This window comes from Gobius niger, assembly GCF_951799975.1.
Source record: "Gobius niger genome assembly, chromosome: 9".
Taxonomy (NCBI): Eukaryota; Metazoa; Chordata; class Actinopteri; order Gobiiformes; family Gobiidae; genus Gobius; species Gobius niger.
Window position 1 is genome coordinate 23,951,280 of NC_136860.1, and position 24,818 is coordinate 23,976,097.

The 24,818-nt window shown below is 40.2% G+C and overlaps 1 protein-coding gene across 1 annotated transcript; it reads left to right on the plus strand.

Annotated features, from left to right (window-relative positions):
* Positions 1–748: 748 nt before the first annotated feature.
* abcb6b (ATP binding cassette subfamily B member 6 (LAN blood group) b) lies at positions 749–21,020 on the plus strand (the record flags this gene model as incomplete). Its single annotated transcript, XM_079562671.1, has 20 exons — positions 749–799; positions 896–1,139; positions 2,251–2,343; positions 2,417–2,493; positions 2,569–2,684; positions 2,820–2,941; positions 3,030–3,139; positions 3,649–3,714; positions 3,816–3,941; positions 4,007–4,083; positions 4,907–4,970; positions 6,266–6,351; positions 6,466–6,523; positions 6,679–6,783; positions 13,316–13,490; positions 13,583–13,695; positions 14,070–14,164; positions 17,164–17,232; positions 18,909–18,989; positions 20,882–21,020. The coding sequence occupies 20 exons, from the start codon at positions 749–751 to the stop codon at positions 20,883–20,885; spliced, it is 1,932 nt and encodes a 643-aa protein (XP_079418797.1). The 3' UTR covers positions 20,886–21,020.
* Between the last annotated feature and the right edge of the window lie 3,798 nt (positions 21,021–24,818).

Sequence of the window (24,818 nt, forward strand, 5' to 3'; positions counted from 1 at the left end):
TTCTGTGACCCACATTTTGGTCCTGACCCACCAGTTGAGAACCATTCTAAAACATGGCAAAGATACTGTCTGTTATGGAGACACAATACAACTTCACTCAAGCTGAAAAAATAAATAAAATGCATTAAATTTATAGTGCTATAATCTATTTCATTTCACCACAGATTCTGTTATTGATTGTGGCTTTATTTATTATCTAAAGACTTTTATTTATGCATTTTATTCACAAATGTTAAACTGTTGTCACATTTGTTTGTATTCTTTCCACTGTAACTCCAGTCCGTTGATGTATTTCAAGGATTGTTGTGCAGAGTCATGTTCATGCTGAACTGTGTCCATAGGAACAATACACTGCTGTACTTTAGGCTCTGGATCATACCCACTGTTTGTTACCCTGTACTAATAAACAACCTGCTTGTTTCTAAGATGTTTCTGCTTTAATAAGACAGCAGGTGTAGACGTGCGAGGAGAAATCAATCTTTTCTTTTGGTCCCCCTGTGATTAAATGCAATTGAGTTTACAGAGGGCAAAGAACGTCAGTTCAAGTCTTTATTTTCAATAACAAAATGGTTAAACAAAAGGCCAAGGGGGAAAAAAGGAAATGCTGATGCAGCCTTTCACCTCAAAGCCCAGCAGGCCCGTCGATGGAGTCCGACTCAGGGTCTGGCAGCCCATTGTAAAGGCTAATCTTTTTACATAAAGTATGTGACTAATCGGTAAACCGACACCCACTCTGAAAGTGAACACTATGTCTGGAGATTTTAACGGAAGAGAGAAGCGTGACGTAGTCAATGTTGAGGTATGTGGACCTACATTTATTTTCCTAATTTAATCAACACTGAATTTGAACGAACTGTGGTCTAGTTAGAGCTACTTTATAGCCACACTACTGTAGCCCCAGACAAATAAAAATGGGCAAAATAATCCTTTGGTTTGGTTTTTGTTTATTGTCCAGGTAGCACAGTGCGCTGCTTTACCCCCCTCGTGGCGGGGCATCGAGAGGAAAGTGCGTCTGCTGCTGCCTTATGTTTGGCCCCGGGGCTCAGTGTTTTTGCAGGGCCTTGTGCTGCTGTGTGGGGGACTGCTGCTCACCGAGCGTCTCGTTAACGTCCTCGTGCCCGTCTACTCTAAGAATATTGGTAAGCAAGAAAATAATTAAAGGCAAGTTATAGCCTACTTATTCGCCATGATCTAAACTTCAGAGTGCATGTTTCCAGTTTAAACGGTAGATGGCAGTATACTAAAACGTTTGGAAGCAATCATACAGGCTCCAGGCTTGTACGTGTTGGAGTTAGGTCGAGGCCCCCAGTAGCCTGCAAAAACGTGGCTCCCACAAATGCATCAAACCTCAAAACATAATTCCCAATGGGTATTCAATGCAGCAAAAAAGAAAAATTGCCCAAATAATTTATTTTATGACCTGCCCCTCTGAAAAGGCTCCAGGAACCTTATGCAATTTGATCATGAATGTAATCATTTTGTTTTATTAATTATTGATAATATTAATATTGATTTTGATTTTAATATTAATATTGAGTTTAATATTATTACTGCTAGTTTGTTTCCTGTTGCAACATTGCGTCAAAATAAAACAATCCTTACTTGTGAAACCTTCCACATAAAAGGATTCTGATTTAGAATAATGTGGTTCAGAGATGTACATTACTTCTTTTTGGGCCCATCATGTGCTGCTTCAAGAATCCCCACTTGGTAGTTGGTCTAACCTTATGTAGCCCCTTGACAGAAGTCACTAGTATTCTTTCAGAAGCATTTGTTCAGCTTTTGGAGTGTCATTAAAGCTCAGGGCGGTGAGAGTGAGGCCAAGTGCGTCTTTTCGATGAGGACACGTTCAATGTGCAAGTGTGCGTAATGTGTTTGTGTGTACGTACTTCTCATTTTCAATGGGAGCTCACCTCTCCTGCCAGTCATGCTTAACGGGCATTAGCGGCCCTTTTTGGTGGAGTTAACACAGCGGTACAAGGGACGTTTTGTCTCTGGGACCAATCCCCACCCCCAAAGATTCCTGCAGCCAAGTGTGAGACTCCATTTTAATCGCACACATTTATCGGAAGTCATATAAAATATCCTTGTCACCTGTTGTCTTCTTGGTATCTATCTGTCTTTCTGTACCAATTCAGCTGATCACCCCCGTGTGTGTTGATTCGTTCATCTATACTTCTGTGTTTTAGGATCAGAGCAAACTAAGCAATGGCTGAGTAAATGAGGAATGGATTTCCTTTTTTTTTTCAGTGAATTATTTGTCTGCTGGGAATAACTGGACTTCACTCGTTGGTTCGGTGTGCATCTACACGCTGCTCAAGTTCCTACAGGGAGGCGGCGCTGGTGAGTATTCATATATTTACTGCAAACCCATAGAAGTTAGATACAAAAACAAACTGTATTGTTCCTTGTACAGGCACTTCTGGTTTCATTAGTAACCTCCGTCAGTTTTTGTGGGTCAATGTGCAGCAGTTCACCAGCAGGAGCGTACAGGTACCATCCACAGATCACAGCAGTGAGAGCGTCATTACACTTGGTTGAGCTTCAGATACTTTTTTTTCTTTTGAGGTGCGCTTGTTTTCCCACCTACACGCTCTGTCTCTTCGGTGGCACCTGGACAGGAAAACGGGAGATGTTCTGAGGAGCATTGACCGCGGCACCTCGTCCATCAACAACCTTCTGAGGTGCGTCCACGGCAGGAACGGAAGGGAATCTGTGGCAGCGCTTTTTCACACACACAAATCGGCCCGAAATGCTTCACAAGGGACAGGAACGTCTCATTTTCAGCGCCTTAACGTAGTGTTTGTTTTTGTCTTTAGCTACATCCTGTTCAGCATCCTCCCAACCATCTGTGACATCATCATCGCCATTGCCTACTTCAGCTCCTACTTCAGTCTGTGGTTTGGCCTTATAGTTTTGACCTGCATGGCCCTTTACCTCAGTTAGTCAACCAGTTTCTAATGCATTTTCATATTGCTCCATGGCAGTGAATTATTACTGATTACTGATATTTCATTTCTTATGTGCAGCCTGTACAATCCTTATTACTGAGTGGAGAACCAAGTATCGAAGGGAGATGAACATTCAGGACAACAATGCAAAAACTCGAGCTGTAGACTCTCTGCTCAACTTTGAGACTGTAATTTAATTAAAATAAGAAAAAAATGTACATAAAAATTCAAAAAAACATTTCCCATTATAACCTCTCATCCCCCGCCTTAACCGAGTGTATTTTCTCCAGTTCAGCTGTACCTAAAATCTAAAAGTTTCTTACAGCCTATAGGCCAGTGCCTCATTTGAAAGCTAAGCCCCGCAAAACGTATTTAAATGGATCTTTTTCCTCGCTTTTTGTGGGTTTTTTGTTGCAATATCATGCTCGTTTTTATCATTTTTTTCTCGCTTTTTTGTTACATTTTTATCTCATGTTTGTCGCTTTTTCACTGCTTTTGTTGTCATGTTATTGTCGTATCTTTTTCATCTTGTTTTTGTCACTTTTTTGGCTGCTCTGTTGTCGCTTTTTGTTGCGTTTTCATCTCATTTTGACACTTTTTTTCAAGTTTTTATTTGGATAATGCCAAACTGGAGAAAATCTGCTCCATCTAGGTGGGGGTTAAGAGGTTAATGTCATGTTTAAAACTTGCTTCACAGGTGAAATATTACAGTGCTGAGAATTATGAGGTCCATAGCTTTGAAAAAGCTATTGTTACTTTTCAAGTAAGAAAATGGCTTGTGTCATGTGTTGCCTTACTATAATCTAATCGATTGTAAATTGCCTTGAAATGTGTGTCTGTAATTTGTGGTATCATTATTGGCAGCAATGTGAATGGAAGAGCTCAGCGTCTTTGGCTTTATTGAATCAAACCCAGAATGTCATCATTGGGTCAGGTCTGTTGGCCGGATCCCTACTGTGTGCTCACCTGGTGTCAGAGCGGCAGTTTCAGGTAACGTGTACCATTATGAGCATATCAGGTCTTGTGTTGACCACTTTGAATTTTTCTCTCTAAAGGTTGGAGACTATGTTTTATTTGGGACCTATATTATCCAGCTCTACACTCCACTCAACTGGTTTGGGACTTACTACAGGTATAAACACTACACAAACCTAAACATTTCAGGCTGTGACCCCCAAAATGACCATGCAGGCAGTTCTGGACATGTGTTAAAGATTCTATAACAGTACATGAGGGGCCTTGAGCGATTCCCCCTTCAGTCACTGAAATCTGTAATTCTCCCTTTTCCTATGTAATGTTTTATAACACAATACATCTAATGTTGCTCATCGTACCATGCAAGCAGTTTGGGACCCCCACTTGAAAAAGGTTATTGGTGCTTAGGATTTACGCAGTTTACTTTGCAATTGGATGTTTAATCACAAATATATGCGGTTTTAGTTCAGAATTGGTGTCAGTGTCTCAATTCCTCACAAGAAGATATAGAATAGAATAGAAATGAAAGAGCAGAAACTTGTTTTTCATCACGGCTCATTAAAACTCATTTCAGTACAGTAAAAACAGACACAACATCATTAAAGAATAACACATCAAAAAGAACAATATAAAGTGCTACTGACATTGACTGCAGATGGAATGAATGACTGCAGATGGAATGGTGTAATTCAGTGATTTCCCCACTGAAATACACCAGAGAACTCCCACCAGAAGCTGCAGTACCTCCCCAATCCCTTTCCAAAGTAGCTCCCCCAAGACTTTCTACATTCCTACATACGCTTGAGTCTCAGTTTATGCATTTTCCTTTCGTTCAGAACAATGTTAAATCAAATTGCTGAAGCATAAGTAGCTCTCTGCTATTTGTATTTCTTGAATATTGCTCAAAACTGGGAGACCCCTGCAGTAAACAATATTAAGAGCTAACTAAAGCACAATATTTTTTTCTGCTCTTGTTCCAGACTGATTCAAAGTGCCTTTGTTGACATGGAGAACATGCTGGATCTGTTGACTGAGAAGATAGAGGTCAGTGGCTCAGATGGAAGAGCAGGTCGTCATATAACTGAAAGGTTGGCAGATGGAATGGCTTTGGTTAGTGCAGACAGTTGTTGTGAGCTTGGGCAAGACTTCATCCTCCGTGATTGTATGGATGTAGTGGGAGTGAGTTGGCAGCCTTTGACTGACAGTTGATCAGTTTACTCCATGACAGCCAAGTATTCACCTTTTTCCGGAGGGTCGCCTTGTGAATGGGTAAATTGTGCCCGCCCTTCTCTCCTATTAGTTAACATGGGACTGGAGAAGACCAGGTAAAATCAGTTACTACATGAATACAAAGTCGATTTTAGGCTGCCTCTTCCTCCTGCAGCTCCCTCTGCTCCACAACATTCTTTCACCATTGTCTCGTTTGCAAAGCATCTTTGAGTGTCGTTTAACATCATCAAAGACAGAACCCATACAGGTTGGATCAAACAAGCTCATCACAGCAGCTATAAACATGAACGATAGCAATACCTGTTATCTCATGTATGATGTTTTCTTTCTTTTTCTATTTCTATGCTTTCACAAATTAACAATTAAACCCAATGGAACAAGACGCTAATACATAATTCTGGTAATATATGGAGGAAAAGGTTTGCAATCCCTTGATAAAAACAGTAACCTTAAATGTAAGGTTTTAACTTAAAAATGTGTGGCAGCAGGTGTGAATTTGCACCCACAGTCACTTTGTCAGTCCGCTTAAGTCTTTCTGGTTGCTCACAGTCATGGCTCATCGGATTAGGAGGTCAACAAGTGTTTGTGTGACTCTGTTGTGTGTCTGTGTACATTTGTGAAGGCAGTGGCGGAGTCGTGCCCAAGTGTGTGTGTGTGTTTTGGTGGGAAAAAGGCGTCCCCCGGCTGCTTCACTAAAGTCTTCTACAGTCACAGGCCCTTGATATGGTAAACAGGCGCATGAATGTGCACAAAAGCATTAGAGCACCTTAAAAACACAGCGGCCCTCTTTCTTTGGCTTGGGAAGCTGCGGGCGGATACGGTGAAAAGAGAGGAGGAGGGGGACGTGGAAGGTCAAGGGAAAGATGGTGATAAATATGGACGTTAAACCAAAACCATTTTAAGGGCAGGATTGACTTCCTAACATCGTTATGGACAAGCACTCTGGTTTAACATTTGTTGTGATTTTTTAGGTCTTGTTGTATTTTTGTTTATCCTAAATAAATAGAGACACATTTTCTTAGTTTGAGCTTGTCACCTGTACACAGACCATATCGTTTTAATCAATTTTATCTGTATATTTTAAATTCTCTCCTCCTCATCTCTTGCAGGTGCAGGACGCTGTAGATGCTCAGGACCTGCAGCTCACGGCGGGTCGAGTGGAGTTTGACCGCGTTTGTTTCAGCTATGTTCCAGGGTACAAATCTATCAGTCCAATCTCAAAATTGTCCAATTACTTAAGAAGTACTTGAAAACTTGATTTTTGCATTCTAATCTGCATATTGATTTCAAGTAAATGTTCTTTCTGTAGCGTGGAGGTTTTAAAAGATGTGACCTTTGCTGTTGAACCTGGACAGACAATGGCTCTGGTATGTTTCACATCACTTTGAAAGACGGCTGACTGCTTCATACATAGCACTGACATTTACTGCCATTACGTTTACTATAACTCTATGTGTACGTAATATTATGTGATTTAGTTTTACTTTAGTATAAACGTACAAACAGCTAGTCCACTGTGCAGGTGGGTCATTCAGGATCGGGGAAGAGCTCTATACTGCGGCTGCTGTTTCGATTCTATGATCTTCTGAACGGCTCTATTCGAATTGATGGTCAGGACATCTCTAAGGTACTTACACCGTCACTCACACCATCCTATACAATTGTGCTGTATGATGTAGATGCCTTGTGCAGTAGTCACATGGACATAATAATTGCTTTTGAGAATCAAATTTGGGACAATTTGTCTGGCAGTCAGTTCCAGGTTGTGTAATATTGTGTTAGAAAAGCACTGTAGTCTTTATTATAAACAGTGACAGTGGCTCAGATGGTAGAGTGATTGCCTTATAGCTTAAATAGCTAGTCAGGTTCACTATGTAATTTAGCCAGATTTTTGTGCAGTGAGTATCAAAACTATACATTTTTGAAGAAAAAAAATGTTCTCCATTTGCTCTGATTAAAAAGAGAAAAAAAAGTGCGATAATAGCGATAATACATTGAACAGACATTTATATGGGGGAGTAAAAAAACGTAATGTGGCGGAAATTTACTAAATTTGGCATAAAATTCAATTTGGTCGTTCCAATCAAAAAAGTGAATCAAACCCTTGTGATATCTTACATGTAGTTGCCGTAGCGATGACCAGAAGTCCTCATTAACTCTAATGGAAAAATTGTATAATTGCACAATTTTACCAAATGACAAGGGCAAATGGAAACATTGTTTTTCTCATTGCTATACCATAAGGTTTCCAAAAATATATAGTTTTCATACTCTCCACAAAAGTCCCACAACAGTGGAAATCTAAACAACCAGACTAATTACTGAGTAAGAGGAGCGAATAAAGAAATACAATGTGAAATGTCTTTGAGTGTCCGACTGTGGTTAATTTAACCCACAACAATGCATGTAGCATTGTTACGTGTTAAATAAACCACAGTACCTATTCACCTGTGTATAATGACTTAAACATCAGCTCAGATTATTAACAAAAGGCTATTGCCCCAGGTCCAATTGTTGCTTCTACAGAGTCTGAATCATCCTTTTTTATGTTTGTCTTTGCCCTTTGTGGTTACGGCTGCTTCGAGCCTTCCCTTACACACGTTCACTTCCACTTTCTCTATCTCCCTTCAAAGCCGGAGTTGGTCTGAGCGTGTCAGCTCCAGTCATGCCGTGAATAAATCATAGTAAAAGGTTTATGAATAATGCAGCAGTGGGTCCAGACACCAGATGTGCGTCATGTGTATGGCTAGTCCCGTTATCGTGGTTACAGCTGAAGTATCTATATCTATGAGTGTTAACAGCTCTCCTGCACACCTGTTTGACTATGACAAAGATGTGTTAGTTACGACAACGCGGCGGTCATCATTATGAGACTACTTGCCTGTAATTATAATAGCAGGGGGGGACTTAATACACGCATGTACACATTTTGTTAATTAACTTCAATGTCTTGGTCAATCTGGTGTTTTTGAACCTGCTCAAGAGGAGGATGTGGTGAAAATTCCAGTTTCTTTAGTCTAGGATGTATTTATTTAGTTAGTTTGTGACTAAATTGACTTGATTCTTGAATAAAAATAACAATCATAATAATCACGATGAACATATAAACTGAGGCTTGTGAATTGTATTTTATTATTTCTTAGCCTTATTGCCCAAACTCTATATAGATTTTGAAATAATGCACTTTTCTTTTGTTTTTTTTAGAAAGTGATTGTTTCATATACATCAGCTAAATCAAGTGGTTTGTACAGCACAATATTACAGCAGCAGTTGTGTCACAGGGCACATACATCAGACTGTGAAGCAGGCAAACAAATGTCCAAATGAACAGTCAGCAGCAGATGGAGAGTTGACATGTTGATAATTGCCCTGAGCTTCTCCAACCTTTAGCCCATTCAAGCTGCAATTTCGATTCTTTGTACAACTTGTCCCTCAGATCATTAGTATCTTTAAAGCCAGTTTCATTCACTATGAATGCTTTTGCTCCTCGAATTATAAAAGGAATAATTTTCTCTTATTTCACCCTCTCGCCCTTGTTAAAGCTGTGATGGGACAATGCAGGTTTAATGAGTTGTAAGAGCTGCTACACCTGTCATAGTAAAAGTGCAGAGACAAACACTACAAACTGTTCTCACAGCTATTTCTTTGTTCTTAAATTGTGGAAACAGGCCTTTCCTTAACTAAGCCTTAATGGGGTGTTATAGGTATCAGGTTGTACCAAAACCTTACAGCTAAAAGCCCTTTTCCTAGAACTCATTTCTCTAATTAGCAACAAGTTTCTGTTTGCTGATCTGACCATGTTTGTCCTCATATGGCTTCCAGATGGGTTACAGCCTAGATGAGTCAAATGCAACATCAGAGTGAATCATCTGCTTTTCAGGAACAAGTATTTTTATTTCTTCATGACACATTTCACAACTTGCTGGATCACTTTTACAAATATGCTTTGAAAACTATAAACTTTATGTTCCTGAAATTGATACAGATGCTTTATAAGTAGATGCACAGTTATTATTTTTTCTCCACAAACACCTGAGTTTACAATAAAGGGGTACAAAACATGTTTTGTTCCACTACTGGAAATCAGGTATAGTGCCTTTAAATATACGTGCAGCACTTTGGAAACGCATTGTTTATAAATGTGCTATTGAAATCAAGTGGATTGGATAGGATACTCAATATACTGTACATGTCCCGACAAAGAGCGGCATGAATGGTGGATTTATAAAAGTAAAAAGAGCAGTGTGTGAGGTGAATAATCACGTAGTGCAAATAGAACAGTTCATAACTCTGATGTCGGAGTTATTTAGTGTTCATGAGTCTGATGGCTGAGTTACTTAGTGTTCATGAGTCTGATGGCAGAGGTATTTAGTGTTCATGAGTCTGATGGCAGAGTTACTTAGTGTTCATGAGTCTGATGGCAGAGTTACTTATTGTTCATGAGTCTGAATTCGGAGTTATTTAGTGTTCATGAGTCTGATGGCAGAGTTACTTAGTGTTCATGAGTCTGATGGCAGAGTTATTTAGTGTTCATGAGTCTGATGGTGGAGTTATTTAGTGTTCATGAGTCTGATGGCAGAGTTACTTAGTGTTCATGAGTCTGATGGCAGAGTTACTTAGTGTTCATGAGTCTGATGGCAGAGTTACTTAGTGTTCATGAGTCTGATGGCGGAGTTATTTAGTGTTCATGAGTCTGATGGCAGAGTTATTTAGTGTTCATGAGTCTGATGGCGGAGTTATTTAGTGTTCATGAGTCTGATGGCGGAGTTATTTAGTGTTCATGAGTCTGATGGCAGAGTTATTTAGTGTTCATGAGTCTGATGGCAGAGTTATTTAGTGTTCATGAGTCTGATGGCAGAGTTACTTAGTGTTCATGAGTCTGATGGCGGATTTATTTAGTGTTCATGAGTCTGATGGCGGAGTTATTTAGTGTTCATGAGTCTGATGGCGGAGTTATTTAGTGTTCATGAGTCTGATGGCAGAGTTATTTAGTGTTCATGAGTCTGATGGCGGAGTTAGTTAGTGTTCATGAGTCTGATGGCAGAGTTACTTAGTGTTCATGAGTCTGATGGCAGAGTTATTTAGTGTTCATGAGTCTGATGGCGGAGTTATTTAGTGTTCATGAGTCTGATGGCAGAGTTATTTAGTGTTCATGAGTTTGATGGCGGAGTTATTTAGTGTTCATGAGTCTGATGGCGGAGTTACTTAGTGTTCATGAGTCTGATGGCTGAGTTATTTAGTGTTCATGAGTCTGATGGCAGAGTTATTTAGTGTTCATGAGTCTGATGGCAGAGTTATTTAGTGTTCATGAGTCTGATGGCGGAGTTATTTAGTGTTCATGAGTCTGATGGCTGAGTTATTTAGTGTTCATGAGTCTGATGGCTGAGTTATTTAGTGTTCATGAGTCTGATGGCAGAGTTATTTAGTGTTCATGAGTCTGATGGCGGAGTTATTTAGTGTTCATGAGTCTGATGGCAGAGTTACTTAGTGTTCATGAGTCTGATGGCGGAGTTATTTAGTGTTCATGAGTCTGATGGCGGAGTTATTTAGTGTTCATGAGTCTGATGGCAGAGTTACTTAGTGTTCATGAGTCTGATGGCGGAGTTATTTAGTGTTCATGAGTCTGATGGCGGAGTTATTTAGTGTTCATGAGTCTGATGGCAGAGTTACTTAGTGTTCATGAGTCTGATGGTGGAGTTATTTAGTGTTCATGAGTCTGATGGCGGAGTTATTTAGTGTTCATGAGTCTGATGGCGGAGTTATTTAGTGTTCATGAGTCTGATGGCGGAGTTATTTAGTGTTCATGAGTCTGATGGCTGAGTTATTTAGTGTTCATGAGTCTGATGGCGGAGTTATTTAGTGTTCATGAGTCTGATGGCAGAGTTACTTAGTGTTCATGAGTCTGATGGCGGAGTTATTTAGTGTTCATGAGTCTGATGGCGGAGTTATTTAGTGTTCATGAGTCTGATGGCGGAGTTATTTAGTGTTCATGAGTCTGATGGCAGAGTTATTTAGTGTTCATGAGTTTATGAGATGGCAGAGTTATTTAGTGTTCATGAGTCTGATGGCAGAGTTATTTAGTGTTCATAAGTTTATGAGATGGCAGAGTTATTTAGTGTTCATGAGTCTGATGGCAGAGTTATTTAGTGTTCATGAGTCTGATGGCAGAGGTATTTAGTGTTCATGAGTTTATGAGATGGCAGAGGGGAAAAAGCTGTTCAGTGGCGGGAAAGTTCTGCCACTCACACAGGCTGCCATGTTAATCAGTTAAGATTACAGGTAAAGCCAAAGATTTACGCTCATTTAGACAAAACATTATACAGTCTTGTCACAATTCAACTAAATGAAGTCACCAGTTTACTTCCAACTGTACAAGTCCTAAGCCCAGGTAAATAGAAATGAAACTCGTGCAAAAGTAAATATTACATACTGTATTAAAGGAATAGGCCACCGTTTTTATATACTGAGATATGCTCTTACCTAACCGTAGTCGAGTTAATATATCCCCGTCTGGTCTTTGTCCGTGCGCTCTGTCACGCAAACGGAGCACATACGCAGCCTCTCCCACATGTCATATAGCTCCAAAAAAGCTCACGATAGAAGCTACCAAGCTCTTCCACGTGTTTCCCCCACAGAAATGTAACGTGTCGATTTTATAAGCAGATAAAAAGGGGAACTATATTGTGAGGCGTAATGATACGAGGAGCAAAACGTCCGCGCAGTAACTCCTAAAGGTTATTGACGGAAGTGAGCGGGGGAAGTCTTTAGGAGTTACTGCGCGGACGTTTTGCTCCTCGTATCATTACGCCTCACAATATAGTTCCCCTTTTTATCTGCTTATAAAATCGACATGCTACATTTCTGTGTAAATATACTTCGCATGAAAACACTTCACGTAACTTTATTTAAATAGGGAACACGTGGAAGAGCTTGGTAGCTTCTATCGTGAGCTTTTTTGGAGCTATATGACATGTGGGAGAGGCTGCGTATGTGCTCTGTTTGCCTGGCAGAGCGCACGGAGAAAAAACAGACGGGGATATATTAACTTGGCTAAAGTGAAGTAAGAGCATATCTCAGTATGTAAAAACGGTGGCCTATTCCTTTAAGCTCAACCATGACGCCACTTCTGTCTCACTATACTCTCTCAAATAAACCTTGATTGCATTTCTGCATAAGGACCTCATCATTCAGAAACACAGATTTCAAATAAAAGACCTTCAAGTGTTCCAAGTCTTTCATAAGTTTTCAGTTCCCATCATTGCATTTTTCTCCTTAATTATTCCTTTGGTGTGATGCCAGTCCATCAGAAAGACAATGCTATTTTGCGACAGTTAGGCCCTGTGAATCATTATTATGCTAACTTTTCTGTACAACAAAGTCATTGTTGTGATTTTGTTTAATCCAGTTAGGCCAAAGATGTGGGTCTAATAGTCAAATCCTTTACTGTGGAGTAGTGGTCTATGTATCCAGGTTATCCTCAAAGGCGACACGTGGCTGATGCATTAGGAGTTGAGGTCAGGAGACACAAATTTACATATAGAAGTCTGTGACCTGGGGCAGCATGCATTATATAGTAACTGGTGGATTATGCCATGCAATATTGATGTCGCTAATGTGTATGTACCTGTGTGTAAAGGCATTCGATTTCAAAGCATGTAAGTCTGGTTAGATATAGTTTCATTAGAAACTCATTCATTATTATGTGACTTCTTAAGGCATTTCCATTTTTTTATTCTAAACCTATGTACAATACTAATAGTTTTTGTACATTTATAATGAGTGATCAAGGTCATATGTTAGACAAGGTTAGTCATACTAATCACAAAGTATGACACATCAGTCATACTTTCATTTCATTAGTTACAACATTTTTGCAAACAATTTATCCTCTGTCCGTGCGCTTTTATATATACAATCTGCTTAATTAGTTGTTTCTCTCCAAATAAGTTCTCAAATTATATTATAGTTTGCAGTTGATATTTCCATGTTCTCTCACATGTGAATTCTCCTACTCTTGATTGAAATTTGGCCATTAAATATTGATTTCAAAACATAAATTGCAGATTTAATCACATTGTTTGTCAGAAAAATCTCTACAGTCTTGTACCCGTAGTTCATCTATTGTGTAAGTATTTTATCTTGTAACCTTTTGACAACAGGTGCACCAGTCTTCTCTGAGATCATGCATCGGAGTGGTCCCTCAGGACACTGTGCTTTTCAACGATACCATCGGAAACAACATCAGGTACAGCCGGATCACAGCCTCGCAGCAGGAGGTGGAGGAGGCGGCCCGGGCAGCGGACATACACTCACGCATACTGGAGCTGCCGCAGGGTCAGACTGAGCACTGCTGGACTTGTGACTTGCTATTTGCTTTTTATTGGAGATAAGTCATGTTTTGTAATGTTGTTTGTGATTGTCATCAGGTTATGAGACAGAGGTGGGGGAACGGGGCCTGAAGCTCAGTGGTGGTGAGAGGCAGAGAGTGGCCATAGCTCGGACACTCCTGAAGCAACCTCAGATCATTCTGCTGGACGAGGTACAACAGAACTACTCCATGAAAGGCTTGTTTGGAAAACCATATGTTTGAGTAAGCTCAGGTTGTCCGTCATAGCAAAGGTTTCAAAAAGCCTTAAACATCTAGAATTTGCATGACAGCACAGTAATAACATGGTAATAACTATTATGAGAGATCTTTTCTTAGTGTTCCTAAGAAAATACTACCAATGTTTGGTAATTTACAGTCTTGATACTGAATCAAGTTTAAGGTTATAGTTATTTACCTTGGAGAAAATTGTGTTTTCATATTGTTACACTTTTGGGTGCCATGTTGCTTCCATCCTATACCAATCTATAACCATGCTACAAAGTAATGTGCTGACAAATGACATTATATGTATATTTATTTCGCAGGCCACCTCTTCCTTGGACACCCAAACAGAGAGGAACATCCAGGCTTCTCTGGCCACGGTCTGCACTAACAGGACCACTATTGTTGTGGCACACAGGTGACAGTGTCACATTTATTACAGTATAAACTAAACTAAAACATAGTTCCTCTGATAGGCAAGGCATGTTTATTTATACTGTGCATTTCGTGCACAAGGCAACTCAATACGATGGAAAGTGTGTGTGGGTAGGTAGAGAGAGGAAACTTGTCATAATTAATGGTAGAAAAAAAATTGAGAAATGCGTAGAAGATGAAAGGAGTTCAGGCCTGGCAAAAGAAAAACAGGATTATCTTGGACACAAAGAAGGGTTTTGGGAGATTAAATGATAAGCTGATTGAAAAGTATGAGTCAACATGTGGTGACAGGCCAACAAAGGTAAAAGAAGAAACAAAGCTGTTTTTTCATCAGGTAGAGTGATACTGAAAAGCTTTGTCACTCACTGATGTTAAAACATGTCAGGGGTCAAACCGAATTAACTCAAAGAACAAAGATCAAGCTTCTGTCAACTATTACAAAGTTTTCAGTGTTTTTGATTAATAGTCTCTGGACATTGTTTACGCATCTGCATTACAACTAATGGGACATAATAACAAATCACACACACTTTTCTCATTTCCTGGTTCACATGTTCAAGTGTTATCAATTAGAAAACACGGAAACCATGTTGTTCTGATGTTTGAAACTGAGGATTATCTCCACTGTTACTAATTCTTGGTGAGTCTTATATCTAAGCTCGGTTATTGTCCATCCGATGAGACATACGGAGAATCTAGCAGATGGAATATGGTCTTCTGTCTACATTGAATCTCTATTTGAAAGCCTGACAGGTCATTTTACAGAAGCTTGGATAATTAAAGCCACACTGTGGAACGTTACAGGTTATAAAGTGTGTGTCACAAGAGCAACTAAACTGCTGTAAAACTAAATACATAAACAATACCAAATGGCCTAGCACTCAGGTTGACACCGACAGTGCTCTTCCTGCAGTGGATTATTCGAATAAAGCCTTTGGAAGAAGGTCTATTGAATTTAATATGGTCGGCACAGTAGCGCGGTAGCACGTTAGCAGTTAGTGCTCATGTTTCACAGCACAGCCGGTCCCGGGTTCGATTCCCACCTGGACGGGGACTTTCTGTGTAGAGTTTGCATGTTCTCCCCATGTAGGTTGCATAGGTTTCCTCCGGGTACTCCAGTTTCCCCTACCACTAAAAACATGCACTAAAAGGTTCTCCTCTGGGGCCAGGGTTCTCCTGGAAATGAGATTCCTAATCTCAGTGAGGCTTTCCTGGTTAAATTACAGAATACAATTTGTAGTCAACGCAGAACAGCAACATGTCAGTGGAGAGGAGCTGGTGAGGTCCCACTCCCGGCAACGTTGCAAGTCAGGTTTTATCGGTTTTATTGGATTGGATGTAACACAGTATGACTTTAAATACATGTTTTCTTTTATTTCAAGTACAGAGTCCGAATTATGTGACAGTACTTGTTTTTTTGTGGAAAGTGAGGGTCTTTTTTTTATGTATTATATTTAATTTATCTTGTTGTTTCCTTTACATCTATGGTACATCTTGCTTTTAGGATTAAACACATTTACCTCCACTACGTCAGCTAAGGTATGTGGTGAGTCAAACAGGGTTTAACCAGTGCCTCACAGTTAATTGGACATAAGCTATTGCCCACATCTGTGCTGCAGTCGATGCGGTGACAGGGAACAGCTTGAATGAGTGCAGTTGACGTCAGCAGTCTCTTGAGGGAGATACTCCTACCTGTGACCCAGGTTTTCCATCAAATATTGAAGGTGGACGTCCAAAGATAGTCCTCATAAGTGGTGCTCTGCGGGAGCTTAAAGAGGCTTTCAGCTTTGGGAAAACCAGGAGGCTGAGCTAGTTGGGCGTCACAGTTAGTTTTTGTGAAGATTCTCAACTTTCACATTGCCTTTTGTAATTTTGCTTGTTAATATTTTCAATCACTCAGGCCTTTGATTTTAAATGCAACATTTTGATTTTACCCTCCTTTGGCCCATGACAAAAACATGCTGCCCGCATTGTAAAATAATGCCTATTTCAAGCAGAAGTTCTATGTGTGGAAAAAGACTTGTTGTTCAGGAATGTGCCATTGCAAAACACAATGAAAATAAAAGTACAAAGTGATCCTCCCCATTCTTTGATCTGGCATCTCTGTTCTGGCCTTTCTGACTTGGAGCGTAAAGCCACTTCGATCACTAAGTGTGGCTTTAATCAGGCTCTCATCATAAATACTGACTTTAATAATTCACAGACAGGTTCACACAGAGTTCTCCAGCCCAGAGCGACCCACTCCGCTGGATGTGCCTTGTGTGTGTGTCAGTGTGCGCAGAAACACAGTGACAGTAATCACACCAGTCAAAAACAGCTCTGTAACTTATTACGGAGGGAAAACTGTAGATCTTTTTCCGACATTTGGCCACATTTGGACCTGTGCAACATCCAGACTGTTTTATCATCTCTCTCATTTTAACTTAATTAGCAGAGGTACTTCTGTGAAACTGAACTCCAAACAAGCAAGATGATAATTAAAATGCATGTTGACATTATAACAATATCATATACTTTGGGATTTTTTCTTTCCTTTAAAGGTGCAATTTGCAACTTTTGAAGTGAAAAAAAAATCGTAATATTTGTGTATATTTGACCTTGTAGTGGTTTTATGGGTGCAGCATGGCACCTTTTCTTTCCCTCACAGTGGGTCAATGATGCTCCAGAATCAATTATTTGGGGGTTTCTGGACAGCTTCTGGTACAAACCCATAAAAACAACTGATCCTGGAGTTTAAAGGCCACCGTGAGGGAAAACAAAGGTGCCATCCTGCACCCAGAAAGCCACTACAAGTCACTACAAGGTCAAATATACACATATATTAAGATTTTATTATTATTTATTTATTTGTTTTTGTTTGTTTGTTTTTTCACTTCAAAAGTTGCATAGTGCACCTTTAAAGCAAAACTTGTGTGTTGCTATCATAAACAGTGTCATGGAACATAGAACTTATACAACAATGACAATTCAAATCTGTTGCAGATTGTCCACTATTGTAGGAGCAGACCTGATCCTTGTGCTTCACGCTGGACAAATAGTTGAGAGAGGAAGGTAAGATAGTGTTCAAACTTGTCTTCACACATAAAAAAAACAGCCATATGTCATTTTGGTTCAAATTGCGTATACTTCGCAATAAAAAATCCTCTAATTTTGGTAATAATAGTTATCCGTGCTGGTTTGTTTAGAAGATTCTGGATCCTCAAATGAATGTATTAATCTCTCTGTGAGTGAGTGAAGCGTAGGTGCAATGTAATCCCTGAGTGACTCTGTGTCTCCTGAGTGCCCTCAAATTAGTTATCTCTACATCAAGACCATTATGTGTGTGACCCTTAAACGCAGTGGTATCAAGTCTTATGCCCAGAGGGAGGAACGCACACACCGTGAGCTGCCACTTAACTACCCATGCATACAACCCTTTGATATTGGAGCTGGCCTGAAAACTTCCTTTCTCACACATTTGAAGAATGCTTTTAGGGCCGCAATATGTCACAGACTGTAGACATTGGAACACAGGAAATTCACATATACTGGTAAGGCTTTACTTTAGCCAAATACTAGTTTTAAGCTCAAAGTGGAACGTTTATTTAGTTAAATGTTGTTAGTGCTTTTTTTGCTCACTGGTACTTTTCGTATGTTACAAGTCAATTAGTGTTTATACTAGCTAGAAATGAATTATTACTTTTCTGAATGTGTTGCATATGGTCATGGACATTACATGTTTGAACTTTTTTTTACTCTTTAAATATTCACTGGATTACTTGAATTATGATCAGTTCGGATCATGATCAATTGCTGTGTCGGTGCTAAATCCAACCCGCCATTGTTTCGGTGGTTGGTGCTTATGTCAGGATCTGATGCTATTATGAAAGCTGACATTCACCCAGTTGGTCACATTTGTTTTACTCTGAAGGTTTGGCCATGCCCTGGAGCCACTGGCAGACAGCACAGTCCATAAGCCATTCATCTTTTGAGTGACATTGTGATGTAAACAGCGAGGGCCCATTTAACGTCCGGTGTCAGAATACCCGCTCTCTGCCCCAGCGTGTGGGAGTGTCCCGGCCCAACCGAGGCAGGAAGAGGCCTCCTCCTCAGGCACTCCATATGCCTCAAAAAACTTTTCACAACACCGGCTAATTCTCACACGGCTTTACGAGGGAAAACGATGCTCTCATTAAGTGTTACATGTGGTGCTTGCAAGTGCCACAAAAGCTTTTAAAGGTTTGATATGGTTCACGCAGATAACAAAATCTGAAATTATATTTACATTCAGTAAACATCATTAATTCAAAGTGGCTCAGTGGCACATTTCCCCCATAAGATAAATCCCAAAAGTCCTTTGATTCATCATTTCATCTTGATTTAAAGTTGTCCGTGTTCTTCTCCGGCCATCCCAGTGTCTTCAATTGCATGCTAAACCCCTGTTATCTATCCTGAAGCCGCAGCCATGTGTTTTATTATTCATTGTGAAGTTGGTCAAACTTGCTGGACATTTTTAGAAAGCTGTACTTTGTTGTTAACGTCATGAAGGATTATGAATGACACAAGGCCAGCATGCTTCACTGCTTCTGGTGCCTAGATGCTGGTAAAATGCTTTTGAAATTGTCTGTGGCTAGACAAAAAATACAGCATGTTACGTGAACTTATATAGTATTAATACACATTCAATAAGAACCATGTTTTCCTCTATTTGTATCATGTTTGTATCTTCAATTGTTTTTGTTTTCAAGCCATGAACAATTGCTGACTCTGGGGGGATTCTACGCAGTGATGTGGGAAAAACAACAGAGGACTCTCCACATAGACTCAGTGTATGTATTTGTATTGACATTAGTATTTAGAAAGGAGTACTTGTCATGTGCAACGTGTGAGTGTGTGGTCCTCAGGTTACTTAAGTAATGCTCAGATCCAACTTAGAAGCAGGTGCTGAAGATTCAGCCATGTTCATTTAAAGTTGAGGTGACTGTTGTTGTGGTAAAAACATTCTGCATGAGCTCAAAGTGCTCAAGCCAAAGCTCAATGTTTGGTGTGAAACTATATGATCGCCTCGAGGGCGAAGAAGCAGGCCCAAGTGTTTTTTGAGATAGGAAGAAAATATAAAGATGAAAAAGCACTGGATAAAATTACAATAGGGGAAAAAATGCCAATCTTTTTAAGCATATAAGGAGAAAAAACATTCACAAAAACGTAATTAAATAATTTATAAAAGTACTTTATTTACGAGATGTCCATGCATAAGACTGAACCCCATGTATTATGTACAGTTTGTTACAAAACAGTGAGTATACAACACAGTTATCCATTACAATGTAGGGACAGGAACACACTTCCTCCTTTCACATTAATACATACACTTATTGTAACATCAGTTTGTATGAAGCCTTGAGCCTTGACGTTAACACCAAATGTTACTGAAGGGTGACAATCACATTATCAGAGAACAACAATGTTGTGAAATCCATATCAAAGTGTACATGTTAATGTTATGGACTTTGACGCCAACAAGTGATACACAAACTGTACATAAACAGTAATCGCTTTTTGTACCTTTTATTGAAATGCTTAAGCCACTCTTTGTCGCTGATTTGACAGTTTGACAGACTTGGTGCTTTATGAGTGTGTCCAGTGTGTGTCCAGTGATGTTGAGAGGATAGAAAAAAGGAAACAGAATGGAGAATTTCAATCATGTTCTTTTCAGCTTAATTTTGTTGTGTAGTATAGTATTGCAGTTTGTATATTATTTGTCTGAAGAGCCCTTTCTGTAAAGCTATTGGGAGTTACAGTTGAGTATGTAGTAGGATGGTGTGTTCTTGTGTCACTGGTTGCCTGTTAAGAGGTAAAACTAGGTAATTCAAAACATAATTTGCTCAGACCCTTGCTAAATCTTAAAGAAAAGATGATAACAAGGAAGTGGCTGACAAAAGGTGAAGAAGAGGACAGGATGGAAAGAATGCACAAAAATATGAAGCAAAGACAAAAATAGACACATCTGATTGGTTTTGAAACGTTAAAGTGCCCAGGAGACTTGCTGTTCACACACACACATTCATCAGACTGACCGTCGTGTAAGCCTGCAGTCTTTGAGAGGGATGTCCTTTTGTTGAACTCACAGAAGCACACAGAGTTTAGGACACTCCTCTTGGGACGTGCTGTCGACCCAATAAAACGCTGAGTTCTAGACATAGACTGGATAAAATAATGGCCCCAGTGAACAGGTGCTGGGAACTTTATAGAGAAGGGAAGGACGGGAACTGAAATAAACTTTCAGGAACTACCCCACATAGTGGGCAATTGATCAGATTGACCACGCATGTGGCTTCAAGAATAGCCTTTAAAGATGGACCAGCATTCTGCATGCATATCCTCAGGTATGTCTTGTGACAATGTGAATATCTTACAAAACAGCAGTGCCACTCATACGACGTAAAATACTTAACTGGTTTCTTCACAAAGTCTTTCATTTTAATCATCTTTTGATAATATTTGTAATACTCTATGGTCAATCCCCATCAACACTTATGTAAACTGTTGTATGGAGCGAGTAGATTTATATTTTTACCAACAAATGTATCTATTGGTATCACACTCTTTTGCCCTGTGCCATATTTCTTCCATTCTTATGACTGCAAAGCAAAGCTGAGGTTCATCTCAATGTTCTCGACATCCCCACATATTAACATCCCTGTGTCCGTCTTTCCTCTAGTTGATTCTCCGTAATTTCTGGTGCCACAGTGCAGTGGGCAAGTTTTGGCAGCCCTGGTATTCCCTCCGCATCTCACTGTCCGTCAGAGGAGGGGTGACATTACAAGGAGCTCCAGCCAGTGTCACATTCAGAAGACCAGACCAAGGCTCCAGGAGATTCGACGTCCCAGGACCCTGACAGTTAAAGAGGGCACAAGAAGTCTATTGAAGGTTTTCCAGTAACACTTAAAAAAAAGACTGTGAAGACAAATAAGTTGAGTACCTTTCCTAAATGGTCCAGGAGACAGGTGGCGGGCCTGATAAATGTCCAGTTACTCTCATCCCAGTCTGGGTTGTTCCTCTGATTGGGGTACCTACGGGATTGTCTGGATGGGCTCTGGATCAGAACCACATTAGAGTGCTTTTGGGAGCCTCTCAGCCGTTTGGACAACACCCCGCTGTAGCTCTGATCCACAAACAGAAGAACCCTGGTGGCTCTGCAGCCTGCCAGGTCAGCCAGCAGCTCATTGACCGAGTATCGCTCCTTTAGGTCAGCCTGCAAAACAAAATCAAGTACAATCAAGTCTACTACATCTAGAACTGTCATCACTAAATAAATAAAGATACATTAATCACATATTGTGTCTTTGTGAAACACTTTCGGACACATGCTGAAATTTGAATTACAGAATGTGTGAAATATACTGTAGGTTCAAGTAATTCTGGTCCAGGTATGTTTATCATGAGGGTAGTTAAAAGGTAAACTTAAGCAAAGAACGGACCATTACAAACTAATAAAAAGGAGGATGTTCAAAAGGTGGTACATGAGAGTAAATGGATTGGCTTTGCAAATAAAGTCTCGTAGATGAATGTTCATATCTATCTTACAATGCCGTTGAGGTTGGCGTCCCAGAGCAGCATGGTCCCGTCACTGCGTGTAGGCGAGTTCAAGTAGAGCACCAGGGAGTCGGCGCAGTGCTGCTTCCTACAGATGTACGACACGTGGTTGCGAATCACTGCCTTTTCTGTGGCTGCGTACACTCCCTCTATATCCTCTGTGGGAAAATACATGACTAACGTGGTGACAAACAGTCGAAAAAGATAAGATTCATTTGATGAATACTCAGTTCGGGCGAATTGTTGCTACCTGGAAACAGTCCACCGTTGGCAAAGAAGGTCCTGATATGATTTTTATGAAAACCGTTATCGCGAAGCATGCGGTAAAACTTCTGCAGGTTTTGTACATGATGCAGGAAAGTCATCTGCTGTTGCCATCCACCTTCAGAGAACACACAAATGTATTAGCAAAAGTAAAATGTACAAGACTTTTTTATTATCCCCAATTATCCATATTAGTTAATTTGATGAATTAATGATTATATTGATGTTTTGTGGATTGATTGTGATCTACAAATAAAATTGCCTTGCCTGTTAGAGGTCACAGGTGAAAGGAGCAAATCTTAGAGACTATGGGCCTGAACCAGGAAAATCCTACGGAAATGGTCACAGGGGGGAACCTATTGTACATGTTTTGGTCATGGGGTGACCTTAGCATAAGGAGGAAATCTATGCAGACAAGAGGAGAGCATGCAATCTCCAGACTGACCACACTGGATGGAGCCCAGGACCTTCTTGTTGCACCGCCCAAAGTCAAGTAGCGTGAATCTTAAGTAAATGTACTGATGTATTTGCGGTTGTTTTGTAAAATGTAATCATCATGCGAATCATTATTTGTAACTACATGAACATGCTCAACTTGACGGGCGACCTCTACCATACAATGGCCATCACTCACTCTCAAGTTCTTTCAGAAAAATCTGGTAGAGTAGAACATCTGACCTGATAGAAGCACAGCATGGTCGCAGGTTTGGTACAGGCGGCAGGACAGGTGTGTGGCGAGTGGCTGCTGGTGGCACCGCCGTGTGTTTTTATTGAGCTCACAGTTGGAGGCTGGTAAACTGGGAGAGGCCAGGGGCAAAAGCTGAGGGCACGGGGCGAACTCACTGTTATCTGAGGACAGAGGAGGCTTGGTTAGGAAAAAACGAACTGGACAAACAGGCTCGAAGGCAGAGTAATAATAATGGGTTACAGTCATGGTGAGGTAAATTTCAGCACAATTCAATCTGTAGGTGGGATGTTTAAAACTTTGTTGAAACTGCAGTACACGGAAAAGCTAAATCCCCCATAAACAGTTTCAATTACAGGCCGCAGGTGGCTGGCAGAAACTGAAGCAACTGGGCGGTCTTGGCAGAAGATGAAAATAATTCCACGCCAATCAAGTTAATAAAGTTTTATGACCAAATGTGACTAACTCTATGATCCCATTATTAGTTTTGAGCTTTTATTTTGTGAAATCTGCTATTTACCTCATTATGTAGAGGCAGTTTGAGTTTTTTTCCCAATATATACCCTAGTGAATCATGCCATTTCCGAACATTACACATAAAACACTTTCAGATACAAAACAAATTGGTTAAAGGTGCACTGTGTAACTTTTTATGTGAGAAAAAAAATACTTGATATTTGCGTGTATTTGACCTTTTAGTGACTCGGTGGCGTTATGGGTGCAGCATGGCACCTTTGCTTTCCCTCACAGTGGTCTTTATCACGATCCAGAATCAATTGTTTTGGGGTTTCTGGCCTGTTTCTGGCCTGTTTCTGGCCTGTTTCTGGTATGAACCCCTAAAAACAATTGATCCTGCAGCGTCATAGAGGCCACTGTGAGGGAAAACAGAGGTGCCATGCTGCACCCATAATGCCAAAGAGTCATTAAAAGGTCAAATGCAAATATTAAGATTTTTTTTTCACCTACGAAGTTCCATAGTGCGACTTTAAACTGAACTAAGTGATTTTTTTTTACTTTGGAAACCAGACAAGATCATAAGCATCACCATAAGCATCATGGTGGTGCAAATGTATCCACTCTGGGACACAGTGCAGTCACTTAAACAGATAGTTGGAGGTGAAGCTCATACTGTGCACTGGTAGAACTACTGTATTAGGACAATTTGACAAGTCAAGAGCAGAACAATGTGGAATAGCAGGCAAGCCTTTTTACTGGAGGAATATAAAGGCCCAGAACAGCTGAACTGAGGAAACTGCTTGTATCAGAGATGAAGCCTCTTCAATTCTAAAACAACCCAATACTACAGATGACTACTTCAAAACCTGCAACTAACTTAACTTTAGGTGCGTGTTCAAACATTGCTCTCCAGATGAACTTTGGCAAGCTGGACATTTTGAAATGAAAGGATCTTAATGGAGGATAATGTCGCCAGATGCTCTGCTGAGAAGATAATAGGTTGGCTTATGTTTATTTGTTGTCAGTGGGAGTCCAATTTGAAACATGAGACCATGTGGATGAGTCAAAAGCTGCTTCAGTAGTTTTTGTTTTTGAAATCTGGGAAATTTTTGACCATAGCTGTTATGGTCAAGCATTTCCCAGAGCATGTGTTTAAGTGACTTACCCACACACTTCAGTCTCTGGGTGCGGTTGCTGTCCCCCACCCCGACCACTAGTGGGAGGAAGTGGACCTCACATAGACCTCCGATGGTGCGCTCGATCATCCGACTGGAGCCACTGATGATGCCGGCCCGGAGGCGGCGCTTTAGCTGGTTCTGGCACTGACCTTTCAAAGCCAGGGTTAAACACTCCTCACCTAAAGACCCAAAAGAGACCAAAGGAAGTTTCATTCAGTTGCATGTGTTTTCTCTTGTAGTAATAGGCCTACAATGCATGTTTTGGATTATTAATATCTTGTATGTATTGCATAATCTGGATGCAATTCTGGAAACCAATTATTATTTGAGATTTTGTGGGACTAGAAAATGTGGTCGGCTGCGTAATGAAAAGCAGAGATTCTTCATCACTTCATCGCAAGTGCAAACAATTCACACTTAGTTGAGTCAGTTTGGTTGAGCTCCTAAGATATTTCTGCTTCTTCCCACTTTGTGTTTTG